The sequence below is a fragment of the Aquarana catesbeiana genome, linkage group LG02, assembly GCF_042186555.1.
Source record: "Aquarana catesbeiana isolate 2022-GZ linkage group LG02, ASM4218655v1, whole genome shotgun sequence".
NCBI lineage: Eukaryota > Metazoa > Chordata > Amphibia > Anura > Ranidae > Aquarana > Aquarana catesbeiana.
In genome coordinates, this window is record NC_133325.1 from 657,438,584 (window position 1) to 657,461,534 (window position 22,951).

At 42.9% G+C, this 22,951-nt stretch overlaps 1 protein-coding gene across 1 annotated transcript; it reads left to right on the forward strand.

Annotated features, from left to right (window-relative positions):
- Positions 1–164: 164 nt before the first annotated feature.
- Positions 165–1,365, forward strand: DNAJC30 (DnaJ heat shock protein family (Hsp40) member C30). The gene has a single exon (XM_073616575.1). The coding sequence runs from the start codon at positions 266–268 to the stop codon at positions 1,127–1,129; it is 864 nt and encodes a 287-aa protein (XP_073472676.1). The 5' UTR covers positions 165–265; the 3' UTR covers positions 1,130–1,365.
- Positions 1,366–22,951: the final 21,586 nt, after the last annotated feature.

Here is a 22,951-nt window from a genome sequence, read left to right on the forward strand (position 1 = left end):
CTTCAAGAAAATGGCCTCCATTGGCTCTAATATTTGGAGACGAGAAATATGGGAGGAAGTGCACTCTTGTAATCTGCGTTGAGATTTGTGCGCTTCAAGCCTCGCTGTGGATTTGTATCCTTTATTTGATTGGTTAAGATTGTTGGGAGATGTGACTGGACTACCAATTGCTGGTCAGCTTGGACTGTCTGCCGCCGTGACTCCGCCTTCCTTGGCATCGTGTCATGCTGCTGGCTGTCGGAGACCGGCCTCTGCTCCGGTAGACATGGCGGAGGTCAGGCTGAGGTTGTTGCAGAGAAGTGCTCAGTTTCCGGTTATAGAAGATGTTATCCCGGGTGGCCGGGCTCGGGAGGCTGTGCTGGCTCCATTCTGTGCAGGTAACAGAGAGACAGCTGAATGCAGCCATAGGAAGCGGACATTGTGGCCCTCTGTTCTCAGGGGCCAGTGTAGGTGTGTGCCAGGTGACATGCCACAGATTGCCACACTGGGGGCCCGCTTCTACAGTCAGGGGAGTGGCCCCAGAGCATCCTTCCACCAGACTGGGGGTCGCCGTCGTGGGTATAACAACGGAGCGGTGGAGTCGGGGGAGCCGCTGTACACGTCCCGCACCGGATACTACGACATTCTGGAGGTTTCCGGCAATGCCACCCAGGCCCAAATCAAGACCGCCTACTACAAGCAGTCCTTCCGCTTCCATCCGGACCGCAACGCCGGCAACGAGGCCGCCAGCAGGCACTTTGGCCAGGTGACAGAGGCCTACCATGTCCTGGGCAGCACCAGCCTGAGGAAGAAGTATGACCGGGGCATCCTGAGCCTGGAGGATGTCCGCACCGCCAGGAAGCCCAGTGGGAAGAGCCCATCACGTAAAGAGGCCGCTGGCCAGAGACAGGCGTCCAGTGCCTCGTCCTCCTTCACCCCTACCAAGCAGATGTTTGACTTTGACGCGTTTTACCAGGCGCACTACGGAGAGCAGTTGGCGAGGGAGAAACTCTGGAAGGAAAGACGGGAACAGATTGAGAAGGCGAGGAAAGAGAAGAACATAGGATCGGAGCTGAACAAGACAGCTGAACTGGCTGCTGTTTTCATATTCCTACCGACCCTCTTGTTGTACTTCTTCCTCAAGGGCTGACTACGGCCTGCCATGTTCACCACACCAATGATCCCTCTATTGGAGTTGTTTAAAGCCCGAAGCCAAACGTTTACGGATACTAGTGCTTTTTTGGGTGTCTTTAAATCTGTCTGATTAGAAATTGCTTTGGAGCCCATTTAGTATCTAAGGGGAACATCGTCTCTTCAGATCTGCTCATAGCGGCCAATCTGACTTTCCTTGTCTGTCTTCCAGTGCAGATTGAAGAATGAAACGGAGATTCTGATTGGTTACTTTGGAAGACAGAGACAGTCCTTCTCTCAGACCCCAATAAAGAAGGCTAAATGTGAAATCGTAACAGAAAATAGTTCAAATCAAATGCCATAATTTTTCCATCCTCCTCGCGTCAGGGTCATGCTGTGCCACCCTCCAGGACAGCCTCTTGACTAGCCAACAAAATACTTGACTACTGACATGCTTGCTGTTCCACTTGGCTAGTCTAAAAAATACACAAGAGTGGGAAATATATGCTGATATAGAGAGGCATCAGGAAAGGAAAATGACTGCTTTGATAACACTATTTATTTTTCCTGATGACTCCCTATGTCGGCACACATCTAAGTACAGAATAGTAATTAAAGAGATGCATGGGTGGGTGCTTGCCAAAGAAAATAATCAAATTAGATTTAAATACAGCGTAAAGTGGAACTCCAGTAGAACTTGCTGGATTATAAGTGGATAAGTCCAGCGATGTGAATGCCACCTCATGGACTTATCTCTTTTGTTTACCATTTACATTTTTTTACTGATCACTGGGTGTGCAGCTATCGCTATACCCCTGACGCTCTGAAAGGAGAGAGGTTCTTTGCTACATAGCAGCCGCTGTGCCCTCCCTCCCACTGTCCATTCACTGAATGCTTTGTAATTTGTAAATGGCTTCACAAATGATTGGTTTAGAGGAGGGGAGGGGGCAGGTAGAACAGGTACAAACAATTCTGCAGCTGTTGTATTAGAGGTCTGAAGGTCCAGTGCTGAAGAGTTGTAAGTATAGCGATAGCTGTACTCATGGCAATCTGTAAAAAATGTATATAAAAGAAAGAAGGTGGCATACACCTTGTTGGACCTAACTCTTTATTAGCCAGCACATTTTTTTTAAAAGTGCTGCAATTCCTGGAGTTCCACTTTAAGGGTCCATGCACACTGGCTTAAAGAACACTGCTTCTACAGGAGTTTTGTGTGTAGTAGTTCAATGTTATCCTATGTATCCATGCACATTTATGAAGTTTAGGAGCATATTTTAAGCTCAGTTTTAGGGACAGGAAAAAAAAACCCTTCTGGTTTGTGTTTTTGATTGGAGCTTTCTGGCAGAAATAACGCAAAACACTCCTAAACTTCCGTACAAAAATGCTCTATTTTTTTTTTTTTGCCAAGGGAACTGGTGTTTTTGGTTTTTTTTTTTTTTAAGCCCAGCCTGCATTAAGCCTAACAGAAAATACCTTTCCGAAAATGAAATTCTGATTCTGCTGTCACATCTACGCTGCCATAACAAATAACAAATTATTGTTTCTGCTGGAACACCTGTGAAGAACACTCATGAAGAAGTTATTCCTCTGGTCAAATGCACCTTTAGGTGGACTGGGGAGGAACACCTCTAACTCTAAGCAGCTGCTGTCTGCTGGATGCATTGATTTTTGTGGATGCCAGCTGCCCTTTTTTTTTGGGACCACATAAAATAATAAGCAAACTGTCTGAGAACTTGTTGCCTGCTGACCTCTTCAGATTGATCAAGATGAGGCATGTTGTATCCAGTGCGTGTCTCTATCCCCTCTCCTGTTGTCTTAGACAGAAAAAAAAGCGAGGCTGGCACAAGTTGTCTTTTGATGGCTAGTCAACAGGCTGTCCTGCGGGCAGAGCATGACCCAGATGTGCTGGCAACTGATGTGGATGAAATTCCAGCCTCATGCTGTCACACTTGGCATAATTCCAACACAGGCACCAGTGTCCAATGCATTTTGCAGTTTACTTTAACAGTTAACTAGTCCAGTGGCTTCTTTTTCCCTGTAGTTGTCTTTGACGATAGACATGCAGGCTGTAATTGGAGACACAGAAAAGGGTCTGCATTGGTACATCTTCATGGAGGCATATTGTGTAGTAAAAATGCTAGTTGCAGCATGTGGTGGCAGCTGCCAATTATTCTTACCCCCTTGGGGGTCACATGCACCACTCACTAGGCCTGTACACCTCCCAGATCAGTGTATTCCTGCAGAGAGAACAGTCAGATGTTTACGATCAGCTGAGGACAAGAAGTCTGTAAAAATCAATGACAGGCTGACACTGTCCAGGTCTGTTCACATGTAATTACTTCATGTGAGATTACAAGTGGATAGTGTCAGGTCGTCATTGATTTGTACAGGTATCCTGTCCTCAGCTTGTCAGAAACACCTGGCTGTTCTCACCACAGCATGGGATACGCGGATCTGGGCAGTGTTCACCCTAATTGGCCATGTGCATGATCCCTAAGGCATTTAGATGTTGTACGTGGCTTTTAAGGTGCTGGGACTTTTAGTACAAGTGAAAAATTGAGAGCCACGAGTTGCCTACTCTTGGTAGTAAACCTGTTACAAACCTGAGCAACTCACTCTAATGAAAAATGCATGTACAGAGATTACCTTTAGTGGAAACTGTATGCCAGGAAGTTCAGTAGCCCAGAGAATAGACAGCTCAATTTACATTTGGATCTCAGCCTGCCCTGTCTTATTATTGGCCCCTTTAGATCACCATATACGTTTACAGTATTTGTAAAATCAAATTTAGATTTACCTAAACTATGTATTCTTAAAAGAGAAGTATGGGTTTGGGGGTTATTGTAGACTCATACTTACCTAGGTGGATACAGCATGGGACTGATGCTGCATCTGTCCCTCGGTGCCTCTTCACTGACATCCGAGCCACCAAACACCACCGATGTCAATCAGCCGCTCTCCTGCTCTGCTCCTTCACACTCACTGGAGCGCTGAGCTGTGGAGGGGCGGGGAGCAGCCGTCTCAGCGGCTTGCTGAGACACCCATCAGTCCAGGCACCTGGCGGATCCAGACTCCCGGAGTCGGGATGATGCGGTGCCTGGACTGATCTGTGTGACGTCAGCAGAGAGCGGACTTCAAATTGCTCTCTGCTGAAAACACGCAAACTGCACTGGACTAATGATTGTCCCGCAGGCTGGGGGGGGTGCCAAACTTCCAACGTCCACTTAGATTACAGCGGCGATCTGACCGGAAATTGGAGCGAGTACTTGTGGAAATCAAATACCCACCAATCAGTTTTTATTCAGTCAAGCAGGCCATTGAACCTCATCATTTTTAGAAGAGCTAAAGGATTGTACAGTCTGGTTGTAATGTGTGTGATGGGCAGCCGAGATTTGTATATGATTTTATCTGCCTACATTTCTGCATCTACATTTAGACGTTTAATTTTTTACCGTTAATCTCTGCTTGTGCATGTTTTTATCATATGTTTTGGTTTGTGACAGGTTTACTTTACAAACAAAAAATATTACATGACTGGTTATGATATATTATTTTATGTACTGTGTTATTTACAGCACAGACAGATGACAGCAGAGCTACATCTAGTTTGAGGGGGAAAAAAATCACATTGTATTGATTTAGGGCACTAAGCACTTTTTATAACCTGACGTTCTTCGGCGTCCAAAGTACATAGGTTGAGATTTATGTATGGTGCTGCAAGATTGTTGGGTGTAATAAATAAAAGAAATCTTTAGAACGTCAGATGCAATATGCCATTCTATGACTTCCAGGCAGCTTGATGGCTCAGGGCGGTGAAGAAAACTGGAGTCCCTTTCAATTTCATAGTCACTAATATGTGACTTGGGAGTCCAAGGACTCGTTCACACCATACGTGCATGAAAACTGATGGGAAAACCATGCAGATTTTACTTGCAGAAACATGAGTTTACATCAGTTTTCATGTGTGTGTTTCAGTCAGTTTTTATGCACATTGACAGTAGTTAATAATATTATTATTATTATTTAAGGTACTCCTATAAAGTGCTGTCAATTTACTCAGCGCTTTACATATACAATGTACATTCACATCAGTCCCTACCCTCAAGGAGCTTACAATCTAAGGTCCCTAACTCACATTCATATACTAGGGACAATTTTAGACAGAAGCCAATTAACCTACCAGCATGTCTTTGGAGTGTGGGAGGAAACCAGAGTACCCGGAGGAAACCCACGCATGGACAGGGAGAACATGCAAACTCCAGGCAGTTTGTGTCGTGGTTGAGATTCGAACCAGCGACCCTTTTTGCTGCTAGGTGAGAGTGCTACCCACTACACCAGTGTGATGCCCCATTTTTCATGTGCATCAGTTATGTGCCCTGTTCACACCAATATTGATTTCATGTCAGTTTTGTTCCTGTGTAGAAAACTACATAGACATTGTGGATTCCTGCACAGAAAAAATCTACACATTGTGGTGTGAACAGGGCACATAGAGAACCATTGTTTTCTTTGAGCCTTTGCAGAACGCATGCAGAAAAATTGATGTCTTTGCACCATGGTGTGAATGAGGCCTAAGAGTGGCAGTTACCATCTGATGCTTCATGATAAATCCCTTTTGCATTTCTGGCCTTACAGTGAAGCCACGTTATAAGTGACCTGTTTATCAAACAGTATTTTACTAAATGTTCATTATAACATGGGTGACATGTTTTATGAGTTTATCATAGTTAGCTACTGTATGTCAGGGATGTACAACTGAGATGTGCCTTTCTTGCATCCTTAGACAACACTGCTGCTGCACTTTGACTATTGTCATACCTGTAAATATTGCATCCAAAAATATTCAGTAATGTAAAATTGTAAACATATAAGTGATTAAAGAATTTCAGGTGGTCATCTTACTTGGTACTGTAAGAGAAATTTATACTGCCTAATGTGGCCACAGTACAGAAATGTACATTTTGAAGATTAGATTAGGGCTAAAACAAATTATCAGTTATGAAAATGATTGTCAACTAATTTCATAATCGATTAGTTGGTCAGCCCTTTAGTTTGCCTGCATACAGAATGTATTATTTGTTTTGCAAAAACGTACAGCAAAAAGCACTGCAGATCAAAAGCAAACTGCATAGGTGTGAACCGAGCCTTATGCTGGCCATACACGTATTGATTTTCGGACGAGAATATTCATACCAAATTTTTTTGTAAATTCACTGAATGAAAGAATCTCGTTTTGAAAATTTCACTTGCTTTTAACATTCAGTTTTAACAGTTTTAAAATGAATGTAATCTGTGAATGAAAACCACATACACTGTCCGAAAATTCCTTTGACCAAGAAGTTTTCTATTCTGCTCCTTTGAATTTTCCCGTCACTGTGGTTGAATACGAATGTCAATTTAACCCCAATAACGATTAGAAAATCAAACAAACATTCTTAAAATGAAAAACATATTTTGAAGGAAGACATTGTTTTTGTATGGCCAGCATACGTGATAGCAGGTGCAGGGAGCTTTTATCAAGCCACCTTGACTCTGTCATACATAATACACTTTTGATCTCTGAGTCATCTGATATTTACCAGATTCGGCCTCTAATAGTATATACAGTATGTCTCTTCTGTCTGTTACTCTCAGCTCAGAGTGGATTAGAGATTTTGCTCCCTAACCATATAGTTGGTTATTTATATTTACCACTGCATATAGATATTTAAGAATACATTGCCTTTTTTTTTTTTTTAAACTTTACATAGTAACTAAATTATACACCACACTTTTTTATTTTATTTTTTTTTTTAAGGTTATTATCCGATTAATTGGCCAGCTAATCGATTATGAAAAAAATCATTAGTTGCAGCCCTGGATTTGATGGTAATTGCACCCTGTAAAGCAGGGGTCTCAAACTGGCGGCTCTCCAGCTGTTGCGAAACTACAAGTCCCATGAGGCATTACAGCATGACTCCCACAGCAGAGGCATGATGGGACTTGTAGTTTTGCAACAGCTTGAGGGCCGCCAGTTTGAGACCCCTGCTGTAAAGAGAACCGTTCTAAGGCATTGTTTGCACTACGTATAGCAGGAGCTTGCAATCAAGTTCGTGGTTTTGTTAGCGTGATTCTCACACGGAAACGCGTGTCACGCATAGGGCAGCCCATTCCCTTGAATGGGCTGCCCTGTGCATAACCAATGATCCAAAGATGCTCAGGGACCAAATCCTGGGATTTTGCACTTGTGGTTAGCTGCAATTCTCACGCATTTTGTAGCTTGACAATCTCAGCAAAATTCACGATGAATGGCACCTAAATATGTGTTGCGTGTTTTGCTGTGATTTGGAATCGTGGGAAAAATCGCAGCGATTCTGCGCATAACTCCAAACTGCCCATATGTGAATGGGGCCTAACAGTGGACATGGCTCTGACCTGCAGGGTGAATGCGGTTTATAAATGTATTATTAAATAATGTGTGAGCTTTGGAGGCTACATGCTATAGCTATTGTGTAATGCTGTGCTGGATAGAATACGTTGACCGGGAGAGTATGTGGAACGACTGCTCCAGAAAACCTTCCCTGACGGAGACTGCCCTGGAGAGAACATGGCATGTAGAGTTGTGGCCCTGAGCCTGCAGTGTGGAGAAAATGCCAAGGTAAATTTGCTGTCAGACCTGGGTAGAAAAGTAGCCAGTGTGGGTTACACAGATCCCTTGTGTCCCACCGGGCAAGTAATAGATGACACTTTTCAGGAGACACCAGGCATCACTTATCTGGACCGCTCCGCAAATAAGTAAAAATTCCATATTGGATTAGGCATTCGTAATCTTCCTCTGTACAACTAACATAAGGCAATCTCAGTCCTGAGACTTTGGGCCCTTTCCCTAGTTGCAGTTAAGAGAAGGGGAACTCTGGACTGTTGTCAGAAACCATGAATCGGACTGAGACAGAAGTACAGTTAAATCACACTTGTTAAATAATGGTAAACAGAGTAAACATAGTCAAAACACAGCCAGAGTTCAGGAACCATAACGGATAGTCAGACAAGGCAAAACATCAGGGAGCCAGAGATGAGCGTAGTAGAACAGCAAGCGGGATCTGCAGCCAGAAGGAATGTCAGCCAAGCAAGTCTTTAACAGGAACACAGGAGAGTATCTCTAGAGATGTGACCAAGGCAAAGATCATCTGGACTGGACGGCTTAAGTAGGCAGGACTGACAAGCAGGATATCATTAACAGGTGAGTCACTTTGGAGAGATAGGAGCTGGCAATTAGCCAACTCCGGTGCTTCTACCAGCTTGCCTGTGCGATCTATGGTATTCACCATAGAGAATACCGAGAACCAGATGGTCCCCGACTGTCTCTATGACTCTTGGAGGCCCGGACACAATGTTATGATGTCATGTCCGGCCTGGCAGTTGTAAACACTGCCATGTACTCGGCTGGAAAGCGAGATTGTTTTGTTTTTTTTATCTCTGGCTTTCCAGCCTGGAGGAGAGATGTGGGGTCTTATTGACCCCAGATCTTTCCATAAAGAGGATCTATCATGCACTATTCCTATTACAAGGGATGTTTATATTCCTTGTAAAAGGAATAAAAGTGATCCAAAAAAAAAAAAATTAAGAAAACGTGTAAAATAAACAATAAAAAAAAAAAAAATGTAAAGTTAGTTATAAGGAAAGGTTGTGAGCACTGAACATATTCTCTCTGGAGAAGAGACGCTTGAGAGGGGATATGATTTCAATTTACAAATACCGTACTGGTGATCCCACAATAGGGATAAAACTTTTTTGCGGAAGGGAGTTTAACAAGACTCGTGGCCACTCATTAAAATTAGAAGAAAAGAGGTTTAACCTTAAACTACGTAGAGGGTTCTTTACTGTAAGAGCAGCAAGGATGTGGAATTCCCTTCCACAGGCGGTGGTCTCAGCGGAGGACATAGTTTCTTGTAACTATTAGAAAAGCACCTGAACGACCTCAACATAAAGGGATATACACTGTAATACTGACATATAATCACACACATAGGTTGAACTTGTGTCTTTTTTCGACCTCACCTACTATGTAAATATGTAAAGCGCCCCCGTCCTTACATGCTCACACACAGAATAGAGCACATACATGCGTTGCACCCACATATGTAAAAGGCGTTTAATCCACACATGTGAGGTATCCCCACGAACGTTAGAGCAAGAGCAACAATCCTAGCTCAAGATCTCCTCTGTAACTCTAAACAGGTAACCTGTAAAAATGTTTAAAGCACTGCCTATGGAGATTTTTAGGTACCGAAGTTTGGCACCATTCCACAAGTATGCGCAATTTTAAAGCATGACATGTTAGGTATCTATTTACTCGGCGTAACATCTTTCACATTATAAAAAAAATTGGGCTAACTTTAGTGTTTTTATTTTTAGTTCATTAAACTGTTTTTTTTTTTTTTTGTTTTTTTTTTAAACATGTTTGAAAAATTGCTGCACAAATACCGTGTGACATAAAAAGTTGCAACAACAGCCATTTTGTTCCCTAGGGTCTCTGCTAAAAAAAATATAATGTTTGGGGTTCTGAGTAGAGGTCGACCGGCTGATGCCGATATTTAGAAATCGCAATGGCCGATATATGATCCCGACTGTTTTTTTTGGGCCGATATGTTAGGCCAATTTTTTTTTTTTCTTTTACCATTTTTTTTTTTTTTTTTTTTTTTCCTTCATCTCATAAAATCTAACAGTTAGACCCCTTTCACACTGGGGCGTTTTTCAGGTGCCTTTGGGCTAAAAATAGTGCCTGTAAAGTGCCTGCAAAACGGCTTCCCTGCAGTCTCAGTGTGAAAGCCCAAGTGCTTTCCAGCCTTCAATTATGAAAGTAATCATTAGTTGCAGCCCTAGATTAGATAGCAATTGCACCCTGTAAAGCAGGGATCCCAAACTGGCGTCTCTCCAGCTGTTGCGAAACTACAAGTCCCATGAGGCATTGCATGGCTGACAGTTACAAGCATGACTCCCACAGGCAGAGGCATGATGGGACTTGTAGTTTTGCAACAGCTGGAGGGCCGCCAGTTTGAGACCCCTGCTGTAAAGAGAACCGTTCTAAGGCATTTGTTTGCACTACGTATAGCAGGAGCTTGCGCTCAAGTTCGTGGTTTTGTTAGCGTGATTCTCACACGGAAACGCGTGTCACGCATAGGGCAGCCCATTCACTTGAATGAGCTGCCCTGTGCATGACCAATGATCCAAAGATGCTCAGGGACCAATTCCTGGGATTTTGCACTTGTGGTTAGCTGCAATTCTCACACATTTTGTAGCTTGACAATCGCAGCAAAATTCATGATGAATGGCACCTAAATATGTGTTGTGCGTTTTGCTGTGATTTGGAATCGTGGGAAAAATCGCAGCGATTCTGCGCACAACTCAGAATGTTTGGGGGTTTGTGTGGTCCGGCACTGATGTGAATGAGAAGGCCTGGCTCGCAGTCTCCACCCTACTCGCCAGTCAAGTTCCTCCACCCCAAACTTGCTCATCCATGTCTTTATGGACCTTGCTTTGTGCACTGGTCTAAAACATTTGGTGGAGGGGTGATTATGGTGTGGGGTTGTTTGTCAGGGTTTGGGCTTGGCCCCTTAGTTCCAGTGAAGGGTACTTTTAAGGAGTCAGCATACCAAGACATTGTGGACCATTTCATGCTCTCAACTTTGTGGGAACAGTTTGGGGATGGCCCCTTCCTGTTCCAACATGACTGAGCACCAGTGCACAAACAAGGTCCATAAAGACATGGATCAGCGAGTTTGGGGTGGAGGAACTTGATTGGCCTGTATAGAGTCCTGACATCAACCCGATAGAGCACCTTTGGGATGAATTAGAGTGGAGACTGCAAGCCAGGCTTTCTCGTCCATATCAGTGCCTGACCTCACAAATGCACTAAACCTTGTGGACAGCCTTCCCAGAAGAGTTGAAGCGGTTATAGTTGCAAAGGATGAGACAACTCAATATTGAACTCTACAGACTAAGACTGGGATGCCATTAAAGTTCGTGTGCGTATAAAGGCAGGTGTCGCAATACTTTTGACAATATAGTGTATGATCTAAAGCACACTAGCAAGTCCACCAGGAAATGGCTCAAAAAAAGAAATAGAGGGTTATGGACTGCCTTCTTTAACCCCTTCATTGCTAAGGGTAAAACAAATCTTAATGCCTAAGCACAATTTTGCAACTTTGTGTTAGTAAAACGGTACATATCCCAACTACTTTGTGCATCCAGGTGTATTATACCTTGTTTTTTTCAGGACAAATTCTGCTTTCATTTGGTAGTAAATGGTTATGGATATCTCCTGTTTTTTTTTTTTTAATTATTTGATTATCAAAGAAAAACTGGACCAAGATAGTAAAAACAATATATATTTCTTTAAATTTAGCTGTATATTTCTGGTTACTGCCATAACCTACCACCAAAGAACAACCTAAAATAAATATTCCTGCTCCCGACGATTGCAGCGATTACCACATATGTGTGTGATTTGTTGTTTGTACCCGTAGTACAGCCCAAAAACAATAGTGTGCATTTTGCTTTTTTTTTTTGTCCTACCTAATACACACTGACTGACTTGCTAATCTAAAAAAAATTACCCTTACTTGACCCAAACACTAACCTTGGCACTGGCCTAGATCAAACCTTAATCTAGGTACAGTCGTGCTCAGACGTTTGCATACCCTGGCAGAAATTGTGAAATTTTGGCATTAATAATGAAAATATGACTGATCATGCCAAAAAACTGTCTTTTATTTAAGCTGAGCAATCTCATGAAGCCATTTATTATCACATTTTGGATCCTTTTTTAAATCATAATGGTAACAGAAATCACCCAAATGGCCCTGATAAAAAGTTTACATACCCTGAAATGTTTGGCCTTGGTACAGACACATAAAGTGGCACACACAGGTTAAATTAAATTAATTGTTAATTTAAATTAAAGGTTAATTTCCCACGTTTGTGGCTTTTTAAATCACAATTAGTGTCTGTGTATAAATAATCAATGAGTTTGTTAGCTCTCACATGGATCCACTAAGCAGGCTAGAAACTGAGCCATGAGGAGGTAGAAAACAACAGTCAAAAGACCTGCGTAACAAGGTAATAAAACTTTACAAAGATGGAAAAGGATATAAAAAGATATCCAAAGCCTTGAATATGCCAGTCAGTACTGTTTAATCACTTATTAATGCAGAGTTCCGCCGTTTTTTTTTGTTTTTCTCCCGGCAATCCTAATTCCGGCTTGTGATTTGTGGATCCTGGCATTTCGCATGATGTGCTGTGCATATAAGTTAACCACTTGAGCCCCGGACCATTATGCTGCCTAAGGACCAGAGGTCCTTTTTCCAATTTGGCACTGCGTCGCTTTAACTGCTAATTGCGCGGTCATGCAATGCTGTACCTAAACGAAATTTGCGTCCTTTTCTTCCCACAAATAGAGCTTTCTTTTGATGGTATTTGATCACCTCTGCAGTTTTTATTTTTTGCGCTATAAACGGAAAAAGACCGAAAATTTTGAAAAAAAATGATATTTTCTACTTTTTGTTATAAAAAAAATCCAATAAACTAAATTTTAGTCATACATTTAGGCCAAAATGTATTCGGCCACATGTCTTTGGTAAAAAAAATGTCAATAAGCATATATTTATTGGTTTGCGCAAAAGTTATAGCGTCTACAAACTAGGGTACATTTTCTGTAATTTACACAGCTTTTAGTTTATGACTGCCTATGTCATTTCTTGAGGTGCTAAAATGGCAGGGCAGTACAAACCCCCCCAAGTGACCCCATTTTGGAAAGTAGACACCCCAAGGAAATTGCTGAGAGGCATGTTGAACCCATTGAATATTTATTTTTTTTGTCCCAAGTGATTGAATAATGACAAAAAAAAAAAAAAATATTTACAAAAAGTTGTCACTAAATGATATATTGCTCACACAGGCCATGGGCCTATGTGGAATTGCACCCCAAAATACATTCAGCTGCTTCTCCTAAGTATGGGGATACCACATGTGTGGGACTTTTTGGGAGCTTAGCCGCGTACGGGGCCCCGAAAACCAAGCACCGCCTTCAGGATTTCTAAGGGTGTAAATTTTTGATTTCACTCTTCACTGCCTATCACAGTTTCAGAGGCCATGGAATGCCCAGGTGGCACAAAACCCCCCCCCCAAATGACCCCATTTTGGAAAGTAGACACCCCAAGCTATTTCCTGAGAGGCATATTGAGTCCATGGAATATTTTATATTTTGACACAAGTTGCGGGAAAGTGACACTTTTTTTTTTTTTTTTTTTTGCACAAAGTTGTCACTAAATGATATATTGCTCACACAGGGCATGGGCATATGTGGAATTGCACCCCAAAATACATTTAGTTGCTTCTCCTGAGTATGGGGATACCACATGTGTGGGACTTTTTGGGAGCCTAGCCGCATACGGGGCCCCGAAAACCAAGCACCGCCTTCAGGATTTCCAAGGGTGAAAATTTTTGATTTCACTCTTCACTGCCTATCACAGTTTCGGAGGCCATGGAATGCCCAGGTGGCACAAACCCCCCCCCAAATGACCCCATTTTGGAAAGTAGACACCCCAAGCTATTTGCTGAGAGGCATGGTGAGTATTTTGCAGCTCTCATTTGTTTTTGAAAATGAAGAAAGACAAGAAAAAACTTTTTTTTTTTTTCTTTTTTCAATTTTCAAAACTTTGTGACAAAAAGTGAGGTCTGCAAAATACTCACTATACCTCTCAGCAAATAGCTTTGGGCGTCTACTTTCCAAAATGGGGTCATTTGGGGGGGTTTTGTGCCACCTGGGCTTTCCATGGCCTCCGAAACTGTGATAGGCAGTGAAGAGTGAAATCAAAAATTCACGCCCTTAGAAAGCCTGAAGGCGGTGCTTGGTTTTAGGGGTCCCGTACGCGGCTAGGCTCCCAAAAAGTCTCACACATGGGGTATCCCCGTACTCAGGAGAAGCAGCAGAATGTATTTTGGGGTGTAATTTCACATATTCTCATGGCATGTTTGAGCAATATATCATTTAGTGACAACTTTGTGCAAAAAAAAAAAAAAAAAATTTGTCTCTTTCCCGCAACTTGTGTCGCAATATAAAATATTCCATGGACTCGACATGCCTCTCAGCAAATAGGTTGGGGTGTCTACTTTCCAAAATGGGGTCATTTGGGGGGGTTTTGAACTGTCCTGGCATTTTATGCACAACATTTAGAAGCTTATGTCACACATCACCAACTCTTCTAACCACTTGAAGACAAAGCCCTTTCTGACACTAATTGTTTACATGAAAAAGTTATTTTTTTTTTGCAAAAAAATTACTTTGAACCCCCAAACATTATATATTTTTTTAAAGCAAATGCCCTACAGATTAAAATGGTGGGTGTTTCATTTTTTTTTTTCACACAGTATTTGCGCAGCGATTTTTCAAACGCATTTTTTGGGGAAAAAACACACTTTTTTACATTTTAATGCACTAAAACACACTATATTGCCCAAATGTTTGATGAAATAAAAAAGATGATCTTAGGCCGAGTACATGGATACCAAACATGACATGCTTTAAAATTGCGCACAAACGTGCAGTGGCAACAAAATAAATGCATTTTTAAAAGCCTTTAAAAGCCTTTACAGGTTACCACTTTAGATTTACAGAGGAGGTCTACTGCAAAAATTACTGCCCTCGATCTGACCTTCGCGGCGATACCTCACATGCATGGTGCAATTGCTGTTTACGTTTGACGACAGACCGCCATTTGCGTTCGCCTTAGCGCGAGAGCAGGGGGCGACAGGGGTGCTTTTTTTTTTTTTTTTTTTTTCTTTATTATTTTTTTGCTTTTTTATCTTATTTTTAAACTGTTCCTTTCATTTTTTTTTTTTTTTTTAATCATTTTTATTGTTATCTCGGGGAATGCAAATATCCCCTATGATAGCAATAGGTAGTGACAGGTACTCTTTTTTGAAAAAATTGGGGTCTATTAGACCCTAGATCTCTCCTCTGCCCTCAAAGCATCTGATGACACCAAGATCGGTGTGATAAAATGCTTCCCCAATTTCCCAATGGCGCTATTTACATCCGGCGAAATCTAAGTCATAAAATGATCGTAGCTTCCGGTTTCTTAGGCCATAGAGATGTTTGGAGCCACTCTGGTCTCTGATCAGCTCTATGGTCAGCTGGCTGAATCACCGGCTGCATTCTCAGGTTCCCTGTTGAGACAGGAGAGCCAGAGAAAAACACGGAAGACGGTGTGGGGGGGGGGCATTCCCACCCACGGCTTGTAAAAGCAGTCTAGAGGCTAATTAGCCACTAGGATTGCTTTTGCATGAAAGCCGACCGCTGGCTGAAAAGAATGATACCAAGATGATACCTAAACCTGCAGGCATCATTCTGGTATAACCATTCAAAGTCGTGAATGGCGTACCTGAAGACAAAAAAATGGTTAACAATGGTTAACAATAAAGCACAGTAAACAGTAAAGTATAAATAATTACATACCTGAAAAACAAACATGATAAAACATAATAACAATAACAATAAAACATTGCAGAATAGAATACAGTAAAAAAAGAGCAGAACAATAGAGAGAGAGAATAGAGAGAGAGAACAATAAAACGACAACTATTTTTTTTTATTTTATATATATATATATATATTTTTTTTACACTTTTTTTGTAACTAACTTTTATAACTGTAACCGGTTCCAGGTTCGGGTCTCTCAAAATGCGATGGCATCTTGGGAGACCCTGTGAAAGTGTGCCTAGTCTGTGGAATGCTGTACCCTACGCTAATACTCAACTAGTGCATGGTAGCGTTCAAAACATTCACCAATGCAAAGACCAGGATTGTCAGGACAGGAGGGACAATAATAGCGGGTGTCACGCCTATATCCGCGCTTGCTGCAGACACGACATCTTTTTGGGGGGGTTCGTTGGGTAGGGGTACTCGGGAGGACATAAAAATGCCTCTCATGCAGCCGACTGCATTTGGTTGGGGATGTGAATGGGGGAAGTACGGGCGCTGCAGAAGCGGTGTGTTCCCAATTAGGATTGGCGAATGCAGCAGGAAGGGCACTATGGGCATGACGGGCCTGTGTTTGTCTTTTTGGTGGCAGCGGGACACTACTTGTGCTTGCCACCTCACCAGCTTGAACTGCACTTATGGGACTCGCCACGTCACCAAGTGTTACTGCAGCGCTGGTTTGACTACGACCGGGGTGTACTAGGCCGCTGGTGCTTGCCAGTTCAATAAAAAGTTTCCAAAAAAACTGTTAGCGATCGCAGGGATCAGGCCTGACTCTGCAAACGCTGCAGTTATGCGTTTAGTGCCTTGTAAGTGACAGTGATTGATCGATACTGCACTTGGGTGGGCTGGGCTGGGCCGGGCGGAGGGGCAAAACGCAGGTGCTAGCAGGTATCTGGGCTGATCCCGCTAACACTGCGTTTTTGGGAACCCTAAACTGCTGGGGACGCTAGTATAGATCTGATCGGATCAGATATTGATCCGTTCAGATACTATACCACTAAAGGAGGCGTATGCTGCGTGCGTGGGTGTTAGTGGTACTGGCGCTAACCTGACGCTGCCTGGGGCCGGTGCTTGCTAGTTCACCAAAATGCTACCAAAAAAACTGTTAGCGATCGCAGGGATCAGGCCTGACTCTGCGAACGCTGCAGTTATGCGTTTAGTGCCTTGTAAGTGACAGTGATCGATCGATACTGCACTTGGGTGGACTGGGCTGGGCTGGGCCGGGCGGAGGGGCACAACGCAGGTGCTAGCAGGTATCTGGGCTGATCCCGCTAACACTGCGTTTTTGGGAACCCTAAACTGCTGGGGACGCTAGTATAGATCTGATCGGACCAGATATTGATCCGTTCAGATACTATACCACTAAGGGAGGTGTATGGTACGTGCGTGGGTGTCAGTGGTACTGGCGCTAATCTGGCGCAGCCTGGGGCTGGTGCTTGCCAGCTCACCAAAATGCTACAAAAAAAACTGTTAGCGATCGCAGGGATCAGGCCTGACTCTGCGAACGCTGCAGTTATGCGTTTAGTGTTTTGTAAGTGACAGTGATCGATCGATACTGCACTTGAGTGGGCCGGGCGGAGGGACAAAACGCAGGTGCTAGCAGGTATCTGGGCTGATCCCACTAACACTGCGTTTTTGGGAACCCTAAACTGCTGGGGACGCTAGTATAGATCTGATCAGATCAGATATTGATCCGTTCAGATACTATACCACTAAGGGAGGCGTATGCTGCGTGCGTGGGTGTTAGCGGTACTGGCGCTAATCTGACGCTGCCTGGGGCGACGCATATCACCGCCGGGCGATCAGGGGGCTAAACCTTTATTCGGTAATAAACGGCGGGTGCCCTGACACTATAAAAAATAAACAAACTAACCAGCGTCACCCGTAACAGTTATACGGTGATCAGTGGTGAAAGGGTTAACTAGGGGGCAATCAAGGGGTTAAAACATTTATTAGATAGTATATGGGGGTCCCTGTCGCTATAAAACGCTGACGGCGAACCTAAATATTTACCTCACTAACTAGCGTCACCAGCGACACTAATACAGCGATCAGAAAAATGATCGCTTAGTGACACTGGTGACAGGGGGTGATCAAGGGGTTAAAACTTTATTAGGGGGGGTTAGGGGGGTACCCTAGACCTAAAGGGGGGTAACAGTAACTGTCCCAACACTGTAACTGTCACAAACTGACACCAATGCAGTAATCAGAAAAAAAAAAAAAACAAACAAAAAAACTGCTGGTGTCAGTTTGTGACAGGGGGGGGGGGTGATTGGGGGGGGATCGGGGGGGCGATCGGGGTGTTTTGTGTGCCTGGCATGTTCTACTGTGTGTGTGTGTGTTGTGCACTCACTCACTTGTCTTCTCTCCTCGGGCCGGAACGGAAATTCCGATCGGACCCCCCACCCGCGGAAGGCAAATCACGTACATGTACGTGATTTTGCCTGTCCGTGCCACCTTGCCGACGTAAATCGTCGTGAGGCGGTCGTCAAGTGGTTAAATAAGTAAGGTGACAATATACATCCTTGCCACGCTCCTCTCAATTTTGAAACAGTCAGTTGTTCTATGTCCTGTTCTAACTGTTGCTTCTTGACTTGCATACAGGTTTTTTAGAAGACAGGTAAGGTGGTCTGGTATTCCCATTTCTTTCAGTATTTGACAAATCTTGTGATCCACACAATCAATGGCTTTACTGTAGTCAAAAAAGCAGAAGTAGACATACTTCTGGAACTCCCTTGCTTTCTCCACAATCCAGCGAATGTTGGCAATTTGACCTCTAGTTCCTCTGCCTCTTCGAAATCCAGCTTGTACTTGTGGCAGCTCTAGGTTCACATGCTGCTGAAGCCTAGCTTGTTAAATTTTCAGCATAACCTTGCTAGCGTGTGAGATGAGTGTGATTGGACAGTAGTTTGAACATTCTTTGGCACTGCCCTTCTTTGGTATCGGAATGTAAACAGACCAGTTCCAGTCTTGTGGCCATTGTTGAGATTTCCAATTTTGTTGGCATATTGAGTGCAGCACTTTAACAGCATCATCTTTTAGGATTCTAAATAACTCAGCTGGAATACCATCATTTCTGCTAGCTTTGTTATTAGCAATGCTTTCTGAGGCCCACTTCAAGTGGGCCTCAGGATATCCGGTTCAAGGTCAGTGACTGCATCATCGTGGTTATATGGGATATTCAGATCTTTCTTGTATCGTTCTTCTGTGTATTCTTGCCATCCAAACCACCCAGACTGCTTTAAATACTTTTTAGCAACTCATCTTGTAACAGTCTACTGGTGGCTGCAGCTTGATTTACCCAACACCTCTGTTGTATTGGAGGTGGCAATAGTTAGATCACTGGAGGCCCTGCAGTCTCTGGTATTCAGAGGTCCTAAAGCCTCACATGACCTTACCACTTCTATGTGCACCACGCTTCGGGCTTGGAAAGTAGGAACTGCCCTAGAATCTCCTCCCCATACTACCTTGTCTTCACATACCCCTTTATGGTTGAATCCCACTCTTCCACACTTTCTTACTAGTCCCAACCCTCAAGTCTGGGCCAAATACAACATTAAGACACTGGAACATATTGCTGGGAACTCCTTTTCATATTCTCAGATCTCAATTTAACCTACCCTCTCATTTTTACTTTAGGTACCTTCAGGTTTCACATGCCTTCCGTTGCAAATTCTTAGGTCACCCAATATCCCATTCCTACTCTGAGTTGGAGGCTATTCTCCAAGCGCCATGCCTGGAAAAGCCCATTTCTGAGCTGTATGGTTATCTGTTGGTGCTTGCTAGTCCTTAGCTATCCCCTCTGCACCAGAAATGGACTGTGGATATCCCTAGACTGGACGACAATGATTTCTCCAATCTAGTCTCAGCCAGAAACAAACTAATTCTATTTAAAATAATGCATAGGGCCTATTCTACCCCACACAGACTCCATAAGATGGTCACCTAACTCTCCCCAACATGTTGGAGATGTATGTATCAATCTGGCAACATTTTTTCACATCTTCTGGACCTGTCCGGCTATTGTGCAATATGAGCAAGACATTTTGGCAGTGATTGGTCACACAACACAGAACTATACCTCTCAACCCACAATATTGTCTGCTAGGACTAGTGGAACAGCTGGCTGTGACAGTGGCCAAGAGGACCCTTATTAGCCTCCTCTTATTTTACACTTGTAAAGCAATCACAATGTGCTGAAAGCAAACATTCCCTCCTACACTGTCTTTCTGGATGCAGCTGATTAACACTAATTTGCCCCTTTACCGAGAAACCTATTCTAATATGGGGTGCCCCCGTAAATTCCAGAAAATCTGGTCTTGTTGGTTGGGCGATACCTTCCTGGCCACAATAGAGGCGGATGAAGTACATTAGCATTTCAGGCAATGCTATAGTGCCTTATTTAGGGTTACAATGATTTGTTACTCATGATATACTTCTTTGTATGCTGTTTGAGCCTTCAAATCTTTGTACTGTCCTCATATTCCTCACTGGGGTTTTATTTAGTTTTTTGTTAACTTGTTATGTTTGTTTATTCTATGTTGGGCCTTCTTTTGTATGGCCTCGCCCCGTGTGGGTAATTTTGCACTATGTTTTGTGTGTACCTTTTGAAAAGTGTAATAAACTGATTTTCCAAAAAAAGGGAAAAAAAAGAATACTTCCAAAAAAAATCACTGTCTGTTAACACAGTTCGCCGTGCCATCCAAAAATGTAAGTTGAAGTGGAACCCATAACAACTTGATAAAAATAATGTACTTTAGCAAGAAACATACATTACACATTATTAATTATGCTACCAAAGTGTATGCTGCAAATTGCCTCCAGCATTGTTCCTATTTATTCTTGCTGGAGGCTGGCATTTTGCTGAAGCCCAGAGCCCGTGATGAGTAGTAAATCTTTAGGCTGCCTAAAAATAGAGCACAACTGAGCATGTGCAAAGCTGGGTGAGACAGTGTATTACTAAATTTTAAACACTATAGGCACTTATTATTAATGTTTTGCGTAGCTATACCTGTAAAAGGGGCCAACCTGAAGTGATCTAACAGGACTTATTTTCTGACTAAAGTTCCACTGTAAAGCTTTATCATGCAAAGTAAACAATATTTATTTATTTTATTTATTTCAGGTACTTTTATAGCACCGTCAATTTACGCAGCGCTTTACATATACATTGTACATTCACATCAGTCCCTACCCTCAGGGAGCTTACAATCTAAGGTCCCTAACTCACATTCATACATACTAGGGACAATTTAGACAGGATCCAATTAACCTACCAGCATGTCTTTGGAGTGTGGGAGGAAACCGGAGTACCTGGAGGAAACCCACGCAGGCACAGGGAGAACATGCAAACTCCAGGCAGGTAGTGTCGTGGTTGGGATACGAACCAGTGACCCTTCTTACTGCTAGGCGAGAGTGCTACCCATTTGAACATGATCCAGAAACACTGCCATCTTCTCTGGTCCAAAGCTCATTTAAAATGGTCTGTTGCGGGCCTAGGGGGGGGGGCAGTAGTTGTGGGGAGCCTCTCTGTGACCCCTGGATCCTGACGGTATCCTTCACACTTGAATTTACTACTGTTGCATTTTTTCTACTTGTGTCGCTTTATTTTTGGTCTTCTTATGAGTGAATACCTGTTCCAACTTCAATACTAGCCCGAGTGGGCAGAACTTTTGCATATTAACCATTTGTTAAAACTGAATGAATAAAAACTATTGAAACAGAAAATGATCTGTTGCAAAGTGGAAAACTGTTCTGTGGTCAAACTAATCAAAATGTGACATTCTTTTTGGCAACCATGGGCACTGTGTCCTCCAAGCTAAGGAGGAGAGGGAACTTCTGGCTTGTTATCAGTGCTCAGTTCCGAAGCCTGCATCTCTGATGGTATAGGGGTGTATTAGTGCGTATGGAATGGGCAGCTTGCACATCTGGAAAGGCTACATCAATGCTGAAAGATATATTATCCAGGTTTTTGAGCAGCATATGCTCCCATCCAGATGACATCTTTTTCAGGGAAGGCATTGCATAATTCAGCAGGACATTGCTAAACGTCATACTGCATTTACTGTATGTCAACAGCATGACTGTTGAGCAGCTAGAATCCTATATCAGATAAGAATGGGACAACATTCCTCTCCTAAAACTCCAGAAACTGGTCTCAGTTCCCAGACATTTTCCCAGTGTTGTTAAAAGACAAGGGGATGCTACACTGTAGTAAACAACATGGCCATGTCTCATCTTTTTTGAGATGCGTTGCTGCCACCAATTTGCAGAAAGCGCTGATGAGGTGAGTAAATGGGAAAATGCTGATAGGCATCTTGGATGTCTATGGATGCCAGATATTCCCCTTGCCTCAGAGAGGCAATAACTGACCTTACATAGGATGATACATAGGATGTTACATAGGATGAAAAAAAGACACAAGTCCATCTTGTTTAACCAATAGAAACAAAATAAATAAACAGAAACCTCCATATACACAATCCTTTACCCACAGTTGATCCAGAGGAAATCAGAAACTCAATGAAGCATGGTTTAATTTGCTCCAGTGCGGTGAAAAAAAACCCTTCCTGATTCTTCAGGAGGTAATCAGATATTTCCTGGATCAACACTCTCTGGTGTTATTACCTATACAGTAAATGTTAATATCCCATTGTATTTTCTGCATTTGGGAATGGATCCAACTCTTTTTTTTTTTTTTTTTTTTTTTTTTTTTAAAGCAATCCACTGAGCTGGCCAGAATTTTTTGAGGGAGCCTATTCCACATTTTCACAGCTCTTATTGTAAAGAAACCTTTCCGTACGTGGACCTTGCAGATTCTATACAAAACTTTGGAACTAGGAGGTACTTGTTTAGCGATTTTAGGTCCAGGATAGGACAAATACCCCTGTTTTGGGTTTTGGAACTCCAATTTGTACCCATTTGAAACTACTGATTGAACCCACATATCTGAGATGTCTTTGATCCTTAGGCAAACTGTAATGCCCTGTACACACGACCAGTTTTGCCATCGGAATAAACTCTGAAGGTTTCTCCGACGGAACTTCGACGGAATTCCGCTCAAGTGGTCTTGCCTACACATGGTCACACCAAAGTCCGACCATCCAGAACACGGTGACGTACAACACGTATGACAGGACTAGAAAAAGGAAGTGCAATAGCCAGTAGCCAATAGCTTCCGTGTCATACTTGCTTCAGAGCATGCATCGTTTTTGGTCCGTCGGAACAGCATACAGACGAGCGGTTTTCACAATAGGAATTGGTTCCGTCAGAAATATTTAGAACATGTTCTATTTCTAGGTCCGTCAGAATTTTGGAAAA

What these genes read in the sequence shown, in the direction of transcription:
- DNAJC30 (XM_073616575.1), top strand. Translation starts at nt 266, where the DNA reads ATGGCGGAGGTCAGGCTGAGGTTGTTGCAGAGAAGTGCTCAGTTTCCG.